The 18,111-nt window shown below is 40.1% G+C and overlaps 1 protein-coding gene across 3 annotated transcripts; it reads left to right on the top strand.

Moving 5' to 3' along the window:
* Positions 1–491: 491 nt before the first annotated feature.
* Positions 492–17,880, top strand: cyp2ae1 (cytochrome P450, family 2, subfamily AE, polypeptide 1). Of its 3 annotated transcripts, none has more exons than XM_079802813.1 (10): positions 492–611; positions 6,874–7,076; positions 7,153–7,315; positions 8,231–8,380; positions 9,399–9,559; positions 9,747–9,923; positions 12,472–12,610; positions 12,703–12,890; positions 15,764–15,905; positions 15,984–17,880. In XM_079802813.1, the coding sequence occupies exons 2-10, from the start codon at positions 6,879–6,881 to the stop codon at positions 16,157–16,159; spliced, it is 1,494 nt and encodes a 497-aa protein (XP_079658939.1). In that variant the 5' UTR covers positions 492–611; positions 6,874–6,878; the 3' UTR covers positions 16,160–17,880. The 3 variants fall into 3 exon arrangements, with proteins under 3 accessions (XP_079658939.1, XP_079658938.1, XP_079658937.1); XM_079802812.1 differs by having other exon boundaries at positions 509–702; XM_079802811.1 differs by lacking the exon at positions 492–611 and having other exon boundaries at positions 719–7,076.
* The last annotated feature ends 231 nt before the right edge of the window (positions 17,881–18,111 follow it).

Here is an 18,111-nt window from a genome sequence, read left to right as displayed (position 1 = left end):
AAAATAAATAAAATCAGTCAAATTCAAAATCAGAGTACTATGCAAACCTCCAATAATTAAATGTTAAATAAAACAACTATTTTTATGCATAATCTACCTTTATATTTCATTTACCACTATCTTGCTGCTGACCTTTGATGATGAAAATTACTACATTTTTGGTTTTTATTGGTAAAACTTTTTTCTCCTGCATCCTATTCTACCATTATCCAGAATGGCAGCACAGCAGAGCTGCGCCCTCTACTGTTAATGCATGAATTAGCATTTTTAACTTCTTGAGAAATTTGAGCTTCCACTTCACCTGTCAGTGGTCATAATGTTATGCTTAATATATGTATGTGTGTGAATATATGTGTGTGTGTGTATATATATATATATATATATATATATATATATATATATATATATATATATATATATATATATATATATATATATATATTTTTTTTTTTTTTTTTTTTATGACGTTGAAAAGTAGGCGGGGCGTAGGTGGACGCGCCGTTGCGTCATCACAACAACATTACGCAATCCGCAGTTTCTTCCTTGCAGACCGACTACAGTTTTATATATTTCCACGAACGTCCATTGTTCAACAAATAAACATCATTCTCGTAAGTACAGATATCCTGACCGACATCTATGCAGGGTAACGATCGTTTGACATCAGTGATGCTGCTTGTTGTTGAAGTTGTGTAAACTCGGGTGAGTAGAAAAAAGTCCAACTTGTGTTGTTATGCTAACTTAACTGTCTAACCGTGAAGGGACTGTCAGATGTTTAAGTGTTTGTCAAAAATCACCCACTTGAAATAAAAGAGAAATAAAGTTACATATAATATAATAACTCTGAATAATAAGTAATATAATAACTCTGACGCAGGGTTTCCCCATCATGGGTTTTATATGGATCTGCATGAGCTTGTAATAGAAATGGCAAATTAAATTTAAATTAGTGCTAAATTCTATTTTTGTTTTGTTCTTAGAAATATTTAAATACTTCTTAAATATAAAATGACATTAAGGTAGACCATAACATGTTAATATGGTCTTTCATACTAAAATGAATTAAATGTATTAGTCAGGTCAGGCTTAGTTATTTGATTAAAGGTGCAGTGTGTAATATTTATGAGGATCTATTGACAGAAATGCAATATAATATATATATAACTATGTTTTCAGTGGTGGATAAAGACCTTACATAATGAACCGTTATGTTGTTATTACCTTAGAATGAGCCGTTTCTATCTCCATACACCGCGGGTCTGCTTACAGTGAAGTCGCCATTTTGAGCCGCCATGTTTCTACAGTAGCCCTAAACGGACAAACTTCTCTACAGAGTGCTAGTCACTCTCTGCTCTCTCAAACGACGACAACATTTTTTGTCCTGTGTCGGCCACCGTAGCTTTTCCATGTGCTTCGAAATGGAGGGGTGATCAATGGGCGATTGCAATTCACAACCTCACGTGCTAGATGCCGCTAAAATTTACACACTGCACCTTTAATTAATTTTAAATGACTTAAATGTTTTCTATTTCTGATTTCTATATTTTAAGTATTATTAAAATCTAGCTGGTGTAATGAGATTGAAAAAAATGTATTGTAAAATAGCAAATTTATTGTAAAATAGCAAAATTAAGTTAAAGTTTTGTAGTAGGGCTTTTCGATTATGGCAAAAATCTAAATCACGATTATTTTGGTCAATACTGAAATCATGATTAGTGGTGGATGACATGATCAAAGTGTTATTTCATGATATGAGTCATTTTAAATGTGGTTGAAATGTTAAAAATCGATACTCTTTTTACTCTTTTAGCGCAAGTCTACTAGTACCGCTGACCGCCGGACGCTAGTTATTTTAGTCTATAAAGTTTTAAATATGGATATTGTTCTTACACAAACGCACCACTTTGCTTTAGAAGGCCTTTATTAACCCCCGTAGCCGTGTGGAGCAGTTATATGATGGATAGATGCACTTTTATGGACTTCAAAAACGACACAACCATTCACTGCCATTATAAAGCTTTGAAGAGCCAGGACATTTTTAATATAACTCAGATTGCATTCGTCTGAAAGAAGAATGTCATATACACCTAGGATGAATTCAGGGTGAGTAAATCATGGGCTAATATTCATTTTTGGGTGAACTAACCCTTTAAAGCGCTTTTAATAACACTGTTTAATATCAAGCTCGTCCCACATTTTACATCACATCTTATTCGGCTGATTTGGATGTTAAGTTTGGCTTAGGGAGAAACATCGATTAGGGTTTTGCATCGATTTTCTTGTTTTCATAATCTTTGGAAGCTGAAATTGTAATCGAAAATACGATTAATCGCACAGCCCTATTTTGTACTTGCTTTGTCATGAACACACTCCTCAGTTTGAGAGCAGCCAATTATCTCCCCTACTCACTTATTAAAATTAATGAAGTGTGTTTTAGCACAATGACGAAATGTTACCGCAGTTAAGCGTCAAATGGGATCAAGTGGAAAAGTGCTCGTGATTAGCCCGTATTAACATTTAAGATGTTTGTGTTTCTGACCCCACAGGCCTCCTGCTTGTACTTTTAATTCGGGTTTATTCAGTGAGGAAACAGTTGTCAAATGTCTTTCTTACATCGAGCTGAAGGAGTCTTGAAGGGACTTTTTCTGTAAAGCATTTGGCCTGCTAACAATAAAACAATAACATCGGTGGGAAACTAGGCCACTGCATATCAGGTGCGACAGACGCTGCAACAGTTGTGCGTCTACAAGGTCAAGCGTGTAAAATGACGTCCTGTGTGAATTGATTTATCAGGTCTGAGTTCCTCGATGGGACCTGTATGATAATTAGGAGTATTTTCTCTCTGACATGTTTCATACACAATGTCCTAGTTCTGTAGACATTCACTGATTCTTCAGATGTGAGAGAAAACATGCCCCACAAATATACCTGTAGCTTACCATTTGATTTTCATCTAATTTTATGAACATTTTGGTGTTAAATTATCACTCACTACCCTCAAAACTGTCTTCAGTCCATAACTCAGTACTTATTATAGATTAATTAGGTAAATAAATGTACTTTATATAAGAGATGCACCAATGTATCGCCCGATTTTTACTAACGGACATTGGCCAATTGTATAAAAACAGCCGATGATTAGGGCCGATGGTATCCTGTCAATCAAAAGGGTGCAGAAAAACGTGTCCAACTGCAACTCTTACTGTGTGTGTTAAATTTACGTCAAGTAAACGCGACAATAAATTTGGCAGTTAAAAAATAGCTGGGATGAGGATCAGCACCTCCAAATCCGAGGCCATGGTCCTCAGTCGGAAAAGGGTGGTTTGCCCTCTTCAGGTTGGTGGAGAGTTCCTGCCTCAAGTGGAGGAGTTCAAGTATCTAGGGGTCTTGTTCACGAGTGAGGGGAGGATGGAACGGGAGATTGACAGATGGATCGGTGCAGCTTCTGCAGTAATGCGGTCGATGTACCGGTCTGTTGTGGTGAAGAAAGAGCTAAGCCGTAAGGCGAAGCTCTCGATTTACCGGTCAATCTACGTTCCTACTCTCACCTATGGTCATGAGCTTTGGGTCATGACCGAAAGGACAAGATCCCGGATACAGGCGGCTGAAATGAGTTTTCTCCGCAGGGTGGCTGGGCGCTCCCTTAGAGATAGGGTGAGGAGCTCAGTCACTCGGGAGGAACTCGGAGTAGAGCCTCTGCTCCTCCACATCGAGAGGGGACAGCTGAGGTGGCTCGGGCATCTGTTCCGGATGCCTCCTGAGCGCCTTCCCGGGAAGGTGTTTCGGGCATGTCCAACCGGGAGGAGGCCCCGGGGAAGACCCAGGACACGCTGGAGGGACTATGTCTTCCGGCTGGCCTGGGAACGCCTCGGTGTCCCCCTGGAAGAGCTAGAGGAAGTGTCTAGGGAGAGGGAAGTCTGGGCATCTCTGCTTAGACTGCTGCCCCCGCGACCCGGCCCTGGATAAAGCGGAAGAAGATGGATGGATGGATGGATGGTTTATTTTATCATGAAATTCAAACAATAAATGCCGTTTTGACGCTCCTAAATATGATGTGACAGATGGCGAGTCATCTCTTCCAATTTAATACAAGTTATATCTTGAAAAACATGAATATCAAAAGGTATGTTTAAAGATGAACTACAACTTACCGAAATCTGTATCATGGCTGTATGCAATCACTCAATCTGTGTTTCAACCGCGGAAAGACGCCAGTAAAACAGCTTGTAAACAAATGTAGCCTAACGTTACCTCAGGAAAGGCATCTGATGTGCACAGTTTGTTAGTTAGCAGTAAAGAAACACTAGAGAGGAGCTTACTTACTGTTAATTATACATGTATGCTTGAATAAATTTGTCGTGAAGACAAGTGCTTATGAAAAATACCTTTCCTTTTCATTTGGGTGTAATTAGCCTGTTATATCTGAAAATAAATAGCAGTTTAATATAATACATTGGTTGTTAATTGCATCCAATATTATTGTGTACCAAACGAGAGGCTTCTCTGTAGAGTTTGCAGTATTATTTGGGAGAGGTCAAACTATCGGCATCGGCCAATATCATTCTGAATAATCGGCTATCGGTATCGGCTGAGAAATTTAGTATCGCTGCATCTCTACTTTATAGACAAGTACAGTGGGGAGTATTTGATACACTGCCGATTTTACAGGTTTGCCCACTTACAAAGCATGTAGAAGTCTGTAAACTGATTTTACTGATTAATTTGCATTTTATTGCATGACATAAGTATTTGATACTTCAGAAAAGCAGGACTTTATTTGGTACAGAAACCTTTGTTTGCAATTACAGAGATCATACGTTTCCTGTAGTTCTTGACCAGGTTTGCACACACTGCAGCAGGGATTTTGGCCCACTCCTCCATACAGACCTTCTCCAGGTCCTTCAGGTTTCGGGGCTGTCGCTGGGCAATACAGACTTTCAGCTCACTCCAAAGATTTTCTATTGGGTTCAGGTCTGGAGACTGGCTAGGCCACTCCAGGACCTTGAGATGCTTCTTACAGAGCCACTCCTTAGTTACCCTTGCTGTGTGTTTCGGGTCGTTGTCATGCTGGAAGACCCAGCCACTCACATCTTCAATTCTCTAACTGATGGAAGGAGGTTGTTGGCCAAGATCTCGCCATACATGACCCCATCCATCCTCCCCTCAATACGGTGCAGTCGTCCTGTGCTCTTTGCCGAAAAGCATCCCCAAATAATGATGTTTCCACCTCCATGCTTCACGGTTGGGATGGTGTTCTTGGGGTTGCACTCATCCTTCTTCTTCCTCCAAACACGGCGAAACACCAAGCTGCTTGCCTATTGTCCTGTAGCCCATCCCAGCCTTGTGCAGGTCTACAATGTTATCCCTGATGTCCTTACACAGCTCTCTGGTCTTGGCCATTGTGGAGAGGTTGGAGTCTGTTTGATTGAGTGTGTAGACAGGTGTCTTTTATACAGGTAACGAATTCAAACAGGTTAAGACAGGTAATGAGTGGAGAACAGGAGGGCTTCTTAAAGAAAAACTAACAGGTCTGTGAGAGCCGGAATTCTTACTGGTTGGTAGGTGATCAAATACTTATGTCATGCAATAAAATGCAAAACAATTATTTAAAAATCATACAATGTGATTTTCTGTTTTTTTTTAGATTGAATTGTTTTAGATTCCGTCTCTCACAGTTGAAGTGAACCTATGATAAAAATTACAGACCTCTACATGCTTTGTAAGTAGGAAAACCTGTAAAATCGGCAGTGTATCAAATACTTGCTCTCCCCACTGTATACACTACCGTTCAAAGATTTTAAAAATGTTTTTAATGTTCTCTTATGCTCATGCAAAGATCCAAAGCACAAAGTCCTTCCAGTGGGAGTTATTCTTTGTATCAGTGTCACTGTTTCTGAACTCCTTGAAAGGCCTCCATTGTAGTCTTGAGTTTTCTTCCAGGAACAAACATGTCACAATACTCCTCATTTAAATAATTCCCGCCCAACGCTAAATAAAGGGGCGGGTAATGCGTTATGGTAAAGTCAAGTCAAGTCACCTTTATTTTATATAGCGCTTTTTACAATGCCGATTGTTTCAAAGCAGCTTCACAGTGTTAAACAGGAAGATAATGCAACAGAATTTAATTCAGCTGTACAGCCGCTCTGGAGAAAACGGTGATGTTATCAGCTCATTTCAATTATCATATAGTGACAATGCGGGCAGATCAGTAATTTAGTTGAATATTTAGTGTCCCCAACTGAGCAAGCCAAGCCAAAGGCGACCGTGGCAAGGAACCAAAACTCCACCAGGAGCATAATGGAGAAAAATAAACCTTGGGAGAAACCAGGCTCAGTCGGGGTGCCAGTTCTCCTCTGGCCGACGAACAAACAGTGTATGATTATGATTCTGGCAACATTACAGGTCAGAAATCATGTTAGATCGGAATATTCGAAAGATTGGAGTCATCACGCCGGAGACGGGTTTATTGAGAATGCCATGTCGATGAGGCAATTATTAGATAGGAATATTCAAAAGATCTGAGTCATCATGCCGGAGACGGGTTTAAAGGACGGGAAACACACTCTAAGCACTTGACTAATCACAACACACTGGTCCAGCCCACCAATCAGAGCACATTGCTTTTTAGGGGTGGCTTCAGTGAGACAGGAACTAAAGAGAGCGTTACTGACAGACTGAAGAGAGGAGCCGCAACAATGGATTATTAATGTGTTTTCAAGCATTAAAACTTATTTTAGTTGAGACCAAAAACAACATCAAGACTTTGAAAAGGGATTTTTTTTGTCAGGGTTTATTTGAAGTAGAAATCTTTTGTTATATTATAAATGTCTTTGTAAGTTAAATGTCTGTGTGTAATGGTCTCTCTGGTCTCAGTAAGCATGGCGTCAGTGTTGTCACAGCTGATGGGTCAGTGGATCGATGTTCAGGGATTCCTGATATTTCTGTGTGTGCTGCTGTTGGTGAAACACCTGCGAGATGTTCATTCAAAGAACATGCCTCCGGGACCCTTCCCTCTGCCGGTCCTTGGAAACCTCATAAATATAGGCTTTAGTGATCCACTGGGCTCCTTTCAGAGGGTAAGTCACACATTACGCATACAAATATGTAACATTTTTTTATGTGAATGTATAACTTAACAATCATGTTGATCAGATTGCAGAGAGGTATGGAGATGTGAGCACACTTTATCTGGGAAGCAAGCCCTGCATACTTCTCACTGGATACGAGACTTTCAAAGAGGCGTTTGTGGAACAGGCGGACATCTTCACAGACCGGCCGTACTTCCCTATAGTTGACAAGCTCAATAAAGGGAAAGGTACAGATAGAGAAAAAGTTCCCTTTCAATACGGTTCACTTCGCATTGCGCCAGTCTCTGATGCGTATGAGGAAACTCTGTTTTTTCCCAGATACTGAAGCCTGGTTGGTTCACGTCTGTACACTTGCACATATAAATGGCCTTTCAGTCCGCCAGAAAGGGAAAACGACGCAAAACGGCCATTTAGTCAGATCTTCTCTCCTTCAGCGTGAAGACACATCTTCAAGCCCGTCTGCGCCTTTATGCCTTCCCTCCAGTAGCACTGCTCCCTTAGGTCATCAGCCGAATCAGGAAGGACAGATGCTCAGTCTTACTCATTGCACCACTCTAGCAGAACCAGCCGTGGTTCCCGGGAATGGTCCGTGGACCTTGGTCAATCCCTCTGAGAAGGGACCTCTTTTCCCAAGCGAAAGGATCAATCTGGCAACCCCAACCCGAGTTGTGGAGCCTCCACTTATGGCCTCTCAACGGGAACATTCAAGTCTCCCCCAGAATGTCTTGAACATGATCTTTGAGTCTAGGGCACCTTCTAACTGATGGAGAAGTATGTGGATGACATCTTGCAGCTTTCCATTTCCAACTGGGGTCAGGTACGAGTTCACCCTGCTATCACAATGTCATACACAAAGCTAGCAGTGCGTTCCCCATATGGGTCAGAGACTGAAGTGAACCGTATTGTAAGGGAGTGCTCCGGTTACTAACATAACCTCAGTTTCCTGAAATACAGGAAAGAGCATTGTGTATCCTGCCGGCTAACGCTATCGCTATTAAGTTGAGAAAATCTGACAAAATGGACAGTCGTGCCACCCTTTCTGGCGGACTGAAAGGCCATTTGTCTGTGCAAGTACACAGATGTGAACCAATCAGGATTAAATGCTGGCAAAATCATTACATAAAATCATTCTTTCCTTGTAGGTCTATTTATGTCAAGTGGCCACATGTGGCGTCAACAGAGACGTTTTGCTCTGGCAACACTGAAATACTTTGGTGTAGGGAAGAAAACTCTAGAAAACTCCATCCTTCAGGAGTGTCACTTTCTCTGTGACTCTGTACAGACTGAACAAGGTCAGTGAGCATCATTTTAGTGCCAAACACCATTTTTTTCTCTTCACAAACAAGAGTTGCTGTCATTTTTTTATTAAAAACTCCAAAAAATAGGAATACAAAGAATGCACTTAAAAAAAAAAATCTAAAAATGTATTATACCCAGGGAATGACATTTTTGGTTCAGTGTGATAATCATGTTTTGAAGGGCTGTGTGTACATACTATCCTCTAGAGGCCACTATCTGCAAGTGCAAGTGTCTTTTTGGAAGGTCAAACATAGGGGAAACCACATCTTTCCTTAATTTCCTCTTTTTATTTAAATATATACAGTGAGATCCAAAAGTGGGGGGTTGTATCTGCAAATAAGCAAAGTTTTACGATTGAAATGTTTATAGTAATAATAATACAAATTATATTTAATAATAATAATAAATAAAAGATATATCAATGTAGTAATCATAAATAAAAATACAATTATAAATTAAAATAAATCATCTTTCCTTAATTTTCTTTTTATTTAAATAAATACAGTGTGATCCAAAAGTCTGAGACTACACTGAAAATAATAATAATAAATTAAATCAATAAATATTTTGTAATCATAATTAATTAAATATGTAATAATCATAAATAAAATAAATACTATTTTAATAATTTTAATAATTAGTGCGTCATCTTTATTTTTATTTCCTTTTAATTCCTATTATAACTGTTATACTATATATATGTTTTATTTTTTTTCACTTATGACTATTTTAACTTAATTTCTATGTAAAGCACTTTGAATTGCCACTGTGTATGAAATGTGCTATACAAATAAACTTGCCTTGCCTTGCCTAATAATAATAAATGAAATAAATATAGTTTAACTATTGTACATGCGTATCTAGAGTAAATTTGAGAGCAAATGTGTGGCATTCAGCATGGAATGGAAACGCTTGGACACCACTATGTATTTTAGAAAGGATGTTTTTTTTTCAGGTTTTCTGTTCTAAATCATATAGCATTACTCTTGAATTTGGTTGTTGTGTTTCTAGGTTTGCCCTTTGACCCTCATCGTGTTTTGACCAATGCCGTGGCTAATATAATCAGCGGGTTGGTGTTTGGTCACAGGTTTGAGTATGATGACCATCAGTTTCATCTGATGCAGAAGTATGTGGATGACATGTTACAGCTGCCCATTTCCAACTGGGGTCGGGTACGAGTTCACCCTGCTATCACAATGTCATACACAAGGCTAACAATATATAAAGTAAAATAACACAAATCAATGCAACTGAAATGAAATTGTGCTATCAACATCAGTTTCATTCAAGGAATTGTAGTGCGTGTTAAATTGTTGCATTTTATAAAAAAAATGTTGTCCTTTATTTGTCTCTTTACAGTTATATAATGAGTTTCCAACCCTCATGTCACTGCTGCCAGGAAAACACCAGACTGCATTCGCCAGCATGTCTAAACTTCAGCCCTTCATGCAGGAGGAATTCAGAAAACACAAGGAGGAGAGAGACCCGTCCGACCCCAGAGACTACATTGACTGCTATCTGGATGAAATTGAGAAGGTAGTGTTGTCCTAAGATGCCCTGGTGTATTTAAATTCCTTTAAGATTGCTTTATTGGGAGTTAAAGCATGCGTTAGCACAGGGGTCGGGAACCTTTTTTGACCAAAGAGCCATTTTTCCATTTTTGGTTAATGCATTTTTCCAAAAGAGCCACAGTAAAAAATTATATTAAATTATTATTAAAAAACATGCTTTTTTCCCCAATAAAATTTCAACAATAGTAATTATTAGGTCCATAACTAAAAACAAACACATATGCAGCGAACAATAAATAAGTTGCAATATGGAATTAATTGTGCAGGGCTTTGTGAGGTTGAGTTATAAATCCTCTTTGTGTGTGTGAACATCTACTATGTTTACGTGAATACTCGACTTGGCATTTTGATATATTTCTGTAGCCTATTAATTTTTTCGTGCAGCCGAGGACAAAGCTGTGCTTGTCCGTGTTGCGCTCGGAGCGTGTGCACAGCATCCTGTCACTAATTCAGTTGTCTTTCGCGACTTATCGTGCGTTTATCATTAATTTTCGTCAACTGAAATCTGCGTGGATTATCATTAATACACATTTATTTATCACAAGGGTCTCTGCGGCAAAAGCGAAAGTACCCACGTGTGAAATGTTTCTAAATGTCTTTTTCCACAGCAGACCACCAGTTTCAATAAAAGGATATATTCAAGTTTATATAGCCTACTTTTACATTTTCGCTGCTGTTCTAAAAATGGTTTTCGGTTACCTTAAACAAGCCACAGCTGCTTGAATCCCAGAGCAGAAGCTGTTACCACAGAAACGTAAGTGGGTTTTTATTTGTTGTCGCGACTCGTGACACTCGTGAACAGCACTGAACGCGCATGGCCGGTACAACTTGAATATTAGCTATTATCATATGTTTCATTAACTTCGGTAGGCTGTACAACAAGGGAATTGTAATTGGCTGCTTTTTTCTGCAGAGAGCGGATCTCTGTTGATGTGTCTAATTTCTTTTATCGATCATTTGTTGGTAAAGGGTGAGAGACCTGAGCCACATTATTTTTGTCAAAGAGCCAGGTGTGGCTCGCGAGCCATAGGTTCCCGACCACTGCGTTAGCACCTCCTTTATGAATATTCATGTCTGCCCTACAGAGATTATGTAGTTACAGCATCTTACAGATCATGCCAACTAGTCTTAACCACTTGTTAAGAAATGGTCAAATTCTCCTTAGTGAAATAAGGTCTGGAGCTGAAATGCCACCAATTTATTTAGAATATGAACCTTTCAAATGTAATATATTCTTAGTATAAACCTTCAAAAGCCAAAATGTAGTACAAAATATACTTTAAAGAGTAAGAATATACACTTCAATACAATTCAATTATTTTCGTTGTCACACATAATATACACAAGTGTACCGGTGGTGAAATTCTTAGGTGCAGTTCTCTGTAACATGGCAGTATGGCAACATGTGTGTGTTCAGCACATCCCACAGATGCTCGATTGGCTTGAGATCTGGGGAATTTGGAGGCCAAGTCAACGCCTCAAACTCATTGTTGTGCTCCTCAAACCATTCCTGAACCATTGTTGCTTTGTGTCAGGAGCATTATCTGCTGAAAGAGCCACAGCCACCAGGGAATACCGTTTCCATGAAAGGCTGTACGTGGTCTGCAACAATGCTTAGGTAGGTGGTACGTGTCAAAGTAACATTCACATGGGTGGGTTTGCCCAAAGCATCACTGCCTCCGCCGGCTTGCCTTCTTCCCATAGTGCACCTGGTGCCATGTTTTCCCCAGGTAAGCGACACACACACACCCGGCCATCCATCAGACCAGGCCACCTTCTTCAATTGCTCCTCGGTCCATGCTCACGTGCCACTATTGGCGCTTTTGGCGGTGGACAGGGGTCAGCATGGGCACCCTGACTGGTCTGTGGCTGTGCCGCCCCATACTCAACAAACTGAGATGCTCTGTGTATTCTGACACCTTTCTGTCAGAACCAGCATTAACTTCTTAAGCAGTTGGAGCTCCAGTAGCTTGTCTATTTGATCGGACCACACGGGCCAGCCTTCGCTCCTCATGTGCATCAATGAGCCTTGGCCGCCCATGACCCTGTCTCCGGTTCTCCACTGGTCCTTCCTTGGAGCACTTTTGATAGAGACTGACCACTGCAGACCGGGAACAGCCCACAAGAGCTGCAGTTTTGGAGATGCTCTGACCCAGTCGTCTATTCATCACAATTTGGCTCTTGTCAAACTCGCTCAAATCCTTACGCTTGCCAATTTTTCCTGCTTCTAACACATCAACAAAATGTTCACTTGCTGCCTAATATATCTCACCCACTAACAGGTGCCGGGATGAAGAGATAATCAGTGTTATTCACTTCACCTGTCTAACATACAGCCATTATTGTCAAAATAGCTGGCAACAAAAGTGAGTCCCTTGTCCCTTGAGATGATATACTAAAATGGTTGTTGAAATGTGAGGGGTGTACTAACTTTTGTGAGATACTGTGTATATATATATATATATATATATATATATATATATATATATATGTTTGTGTTCTATTATTCCCAGTGTAAGGACAGCGAGGCAGAGTTCACAGAGGAGAACCTGATGCACTGTGTGGTGGATCTGTTTGGAGCCGGAACAGAGACCACCTCTAATACCCTCAGATGGGCTCTACTCTTCATGGTCAAGTATCCAGACGTGCAAGGTGGGATGTCGGTCAGTTAACAAATGTGACTTCCTTTTGCTTGTCCTCAAAAAATACCATCAACATGTTGTTCGTTGACTATTTTCTTTCAGAGAAAGTCCAGTCTGAGATCGATCAGGTGATTGGACAGACACGTCAACCACTAATGGATGACCGGACAAATCTTCCATACACCTACGCTGTGATCCATGAAATTCAGAGGTTCGCAAACATTATTACCTTTACACCTCCAAGAGTGGCCAACAAGGACACAACAGTGAGAGGACAACCAATCCCGAAGGTTATTACATTGTTATTTTATGTACCATACAGCATTTGTGTGACTAAACAAGGTCAGTGCAACTTGAAAAAAATTAAAGTATATTGTGCTTTTTTACGTGATTCTTTCTCTAGTTTGTATTGTTGCTGTTTGAGCATGAAAAAGTTCTGAAAAGTTCCAAAGCACAAAGTTATTTTCTATATCAGTGTCAGTGTTTCTGAACTCCCTGAAACGCCTCCTTTGTAATTAATTTGTTACATTTATATAGTGCTTTTTAGGCATAGAAGGGGGGAATCTCCTCATCCACCACCAATGTGCAGCACCACCTGGATGATGTGACGGCAGCCATATTGTGCCAGAAGAGACGCATAATCGCTTTTTAGCGTGTTTATCAACGCCGTTTCATTCTATCCCCATACACTGCCCCTACCCCTAAACCTACCCATCACACACACACACACACACACACACACTGCCCCTGCCCCTAAACCTACCCATCACAAGAAAAAATTCAGCATTTTTACATTTTCAAAAAAACCTAATTTAGGATGTTTATACAACCCCAAATCAGAAAAAGTTGGGACAGTGTGATTTCTAAATTTACTTTGACTTGTATTTCATTGCAGACAATATGAACACAAAATATTTCATGTTTTGTCTGGTCAACTTCATGTCATTTGTAAATATGCATCCTTTCCTGTTATTCAGACCTGCAACACATTTCAAAAAAGTTGGGACAGTAAAGCATTTACCACTTTGTAATGTTGCCATTCCTTTTCACAACACTTAAAAGACTTTTAGGGACTGAAGACACCAAGTGATGAAGTTTTTCAGGTGTAATTTTGTCCCATTCTTCCTGCAAACAAGTCTTAAGGTGGGCAACAGTACGGGGTCTTCGTTGTCGCATTTTGCGCTTCAAAATGCGCCACACATTCTCTATTGGAGACAGGTCGGGACTAAAGGCAGGCCAGTCAAGTACCCGTACCCTCTTCCTCCGCAGCCTGGACTTTGTAATGTGTGCAGAATGTGGTTTTGCATTGTCTTGTTGAAATATGCATGGACGTCCCTGGAAAAGATGTCTTCTTGAAGGCAGCATATTATGCTCCAAAATCTCTATGTACTTTTCAGCATTAATGTTGCCTTCACAGAAGTGCAAGTTACCTTTGCCACGGGTCCTGACACAACCCCATACCATGACAGACCCTGGCTTTTGGACTTGTTGCTGGTAACAGTCTGGATGATCCTTTTCTTCTTTGGTCCGGAGCACACGGCGTCCATTCCTCCCAAAAAATACCTGAAATACTGATTCATCTGACCACAGTACACGTTTCCACTGTGTGATGGTCCATCCCAGATGCCTCCGGGCCCAGAGAAGTCGACGGCGCTTCTGGACACTGTTAACATAGGGCTTCCTTTTGGCACAGTACAGTTTTAACTGGCATTTGTGGATGTAACTACGTATTGTAGTACTTGACAAAGGTTTGCCAAAGTAGTCCTGAGCCCATGTGGTGATATCGCTTCTAGATGAATGACGATTCTTGATGCAGTGCCGCCTGAGGGATCGGAGATCACGGTTGTTCAGCTTAGGCTTGCGCCCTTGTCCTTTAAGCACTGAAATTCCTCCAGATTCCTTGAATCTTTTAATCATGTTATGCACTGTTGAATGTGAAATATCCAAATCTCTTCCTATCTTTCTTTGAGGAACATTGTTTTTAAACATTTAAATAATTTTCTCACGTATTTGTTGGCAAACTGGCGATCCTCGGCCCATCTTTGCTCCTAAAGGATTAGACCTTTCTTGGATGCTGCTTTTGTACCAAATCATAATTACAATCACCTGTTGACATCACCTGTTTCAAATCACATAATTATTTAACCATTTTACCTCATTACTAGCCCTAAATTACTCCTGTCCCAACTTTTTTTTAAAAATGTGTTGCAGGTCTGAATGACAGGAAAGGATGCATATTTACAAATGACATGAAGTTGACCAGACAAAACATGAAATATTTTGTGTTCATATTGTCTGCAATGAAATACAAGTCAAAGTAAATTTAGAAATCACTTCTTTTTTTATTTATTTGCGTTTTCCATACTGTCCCAACTTTTTCGGATTTGGGGTTGTAAATCCATTTACATTCACGCGGAATAACACAGCGTAGACATACACGCGGAATCACACGGCATACACATACACGCGGATAGCTCAAAATGCGTACAGATAACACGCCATTTGGCTTTAGAAAGTGCCGTGTATGTTTACGCAAAGTCACGATGTCATGTTGAGTCACAACATACCGGTCCAGCCAACCAATCAGAGCACATTGCACTTTTCAGAAGGAAGGACTTCATAGAGACAGGAACTAAACAGTGTTACTGACAGACTGGGCATTCAAGTGTAACGGAGGCCAGCTAGTAGTTGCTGTGCGAGTAAGTCTCACTCCTCTGATCTCAAGACTGACTCTAGTGACTGACACTAGGGGTTGCAGCCTTTAGCCTCCTTGTTAGAGCGTCCAACTCTCAGGCTGGACGACCCAGGTTCAAGTCCCGCTTGGAGTGGGCGGTGCGAACAAGAAGGGTTATATTGGTGCCGTGACCCAGATGGTGAGGTTTAGGGGGTGAGTGTAACAGAGGCCAACTAGTAGTCGCTGTGTGCGTAAACCTCACTCCTCTGATCTCAAGAGACGCTGTAGCGACTGAAGCTAGGGGTTGCAGCCTTCAGCCACCTTGTTAGAGCGTCCAACTCTCATGCCGGCGGACCCGGGTTCGAGTCCCGCCTGGAACGGCCGGTTCACATGCAGGAAAAACTATTCTACAGAGCCCCAAAACAACATCAAGACTTTGTAAAAGGGTATAATACCGCTACAATGAATCTATATGTTTGGCTATTACAGGGTGTGGTAGTGCTGCCGCTGCTAAAGACAATCCTACAGGATAAGAATGAGTACAGCACTCCGTATGAATTCAACCCTGCCCACTTTCAGGATGAAAACGGCATGTTTTTGAAGAAAGACGCTTTCATCCCGTTTTCAATAGGTAGGTCGTGTGCATACAGCTCTAGCATCTTGAATTTAGATTATGAGCATATTTACTGATCCAGACTGTGATTTCCAGGTAAGAGAATGTGTCCGGGTGAGCAGCTCGCTCGTATGGAGCTCTTCCTCTTCTTCACGTCTCTGATGCAGCGTTTCAACTTCCTGCCTCTTGAGGGACAAACGCTGAGTCTCAAAGGATCTATGAGTGTCTCGTCTGGTCCTGAACCCTTCCAGATACATGCTGTGCCTCGATAGTGTAGAATCATTCGAAGATCAGCTTCCTTAAAGCAGTCCTGTTGCTTAATCATGTTCAAGCGCCAGTGTTCATTACATGGGCTCAGCTCCCAAAGGAACCCACAGCTACAGCTCACAAACTTAATTACTGAATGGCTGAAATGTATTTCTGATACGAAACTGATCTGATTTTCTTCTTCAGTATTTTTTTTATGCTCATATACTGTCTGGCATCAAAAAGCAGCGACAACAAACTTTATACAACAATTCAGTACTCTTAACGTGCAAAAGTTTGAGGCCGGTAAGATTTTTTGAATGCTTTTGAAAGAAGTCTCTTCTGCTCACCAAGGCTGAATTTATTGGATCAAATATAGTAAAAAACAGTTATATTGTGAGCTAGTATTACAATTTAAAACAGTGGTGTGAAAAAGTGTTTGCCCCCTTGTTGAATATGATCAATTTAAAATCTGCATTGTTAATCCTTTAGATATTTTATTCAAAACATTTGCAAAGTGGTGGTGGTGGGGGTGGTTTCTCCAAAACACATTGGGAACAATTATTTGCCCCCTTTTATTAAATACTTTTTGCGACCTCCTTTTGCCAAGATAACGGCTCCGAGTCTTCTCCTACAATGCCTGATGAGTTTGGAGGTCATACAGAATCTCTCCAGATCCTTCAGATTCCCAGCTCTTCTCTTCAGTTCATCACTCATTTTCTATAGTGTTCAGGTCAGGGACTGGGATGGCCATTGCAGATGCTTGTTTTTTGATCCAAACACAGCCCATTATAAGATTTCTAGCACAGGCTGCCAGGTTTAGATTTTTTCAATCCATGAATGCCATGTATCTGAACAAGATGTCCAGGAGTATTTCATTTCACACATGGGGTACTTTTTTTTATCCCTGTGTGCACCAAAGCCATCTTAAGTGTTATTATATAAATTATTATTATATTTAATAAGACATTGTGGATTTAGTTCTCAATCATATCAATTTTAAACATTAAAGTCCCCATGGAATCAAAATGAGCAGCATTGTAAGGTAGAAGACTTAAGAATTCATGTTTTATTTTTTTATTTTTTACATTATGCATTAAAAGCTACAAATATATACAAATACCAGGTCATATCACTGGACCGATTACATTTTAGGTTTCATTTCATAATCAAGTCTTGTGGAAGCAGTTGTATGAAAGTACATACTGCCCTCTACAGGCCACAATCTAGTTTCTTTCTGAAGGTCAAGCATGAGTTCATCTGTCCTCTTATTGAAATGAATACATTTTCTGTAATCTCTTTGCATTCCATCTGCCTTTTGTCTTTCATTATTGTTTTTCTAATTTAAGCATCTTCACTTCAGTTTATCTTTATTAATTTCCTGTGGGCAATTTGTTTGCAGCATACAAGCATAAGATAATCACCATACAGTCAATACAAACATATAAAAACACATAAGATCATCAAACCACAAAATGTTACCTAACATTTAAAAATTTGACAGCTGAGGGGATAAATGAATGTCTAAACCGGTTTGTTTTGCTAATAGGAGGTGAAACTCATCTGACAATATACTCTGTGCTTTTCCCAACACCTGCCTTTGATACAACTGGGCCATACTCATCTGCCTCTTCCCAATTATTTTACTTCCCTGACTTGCAATCTTTTCCAGACCATTCTTATTTTTCATGTAAATGGAATTGAACCAGCACAGCAATGAAAAGGATAAAAACGACTCAATATAAGATCTGTAAAACATACACATAGCTTATCCACATTAAAGACCTTAGTTTCCTCAAACAGTATCTCTGTTTCCACCTCATAAACAGGGCTTCAGTATTTGCTGAAAAAGTCAACTTATTATCTAAAATCTTTTGATCATTTTGGTCAAAGGTTGGACTGAGAATGATCTATGATGATCCTAAATGTCATCTGATGCATTAGTATTTAGATGACACCGCTTCATCTTCAACTGGAG

The sequence above is a fragment of the Gobio gobio genome (assembly GCF_949357685.1).
Source record: "Gobio gobio genome assembly, chromosome: 21".
NCBI classification, from domain to species: domain Eukaryota; kingdom Metazoa; phylum Chordata; class Actinopteri; order Cypriniformes; family Gobionidae; genus Gobio; species Gobio gobio.
The sequence above is the reverse complement of the archived record's forward strand: the minus strand, read 5'-3'. Positions and strand labels throughout refer to the sequence as shown.

What these genes read in the sequence shown, in the direction of transcription:
- cyp2ae1 (XM_079802811.1), top strand. Translation starts at nt 6,855, where the DNA reads ATGGTCTCTCTGGTCTCAGTAAGCATGGCGTCAGTGTTGTCACAGCTG. An exon ending in CACTGGGCTCCTTTCAGAGG is followed by an intron (nt 7,077 to 7,152) that starts GTAAGTCACACA and finishes CATGTTGATCAG; the next exon opens with ATTGCAGAGAGGTATGGAGA. An exon ending in TTTCATCCCGTTTTCAATAG is followed by an intron (nt 15,906 to 15,983) that starts GTAGGTCGTGTG and finishes TGTGATTTCCAG; the next exon opens with GTAAGAGAATGTGTCCGGGT.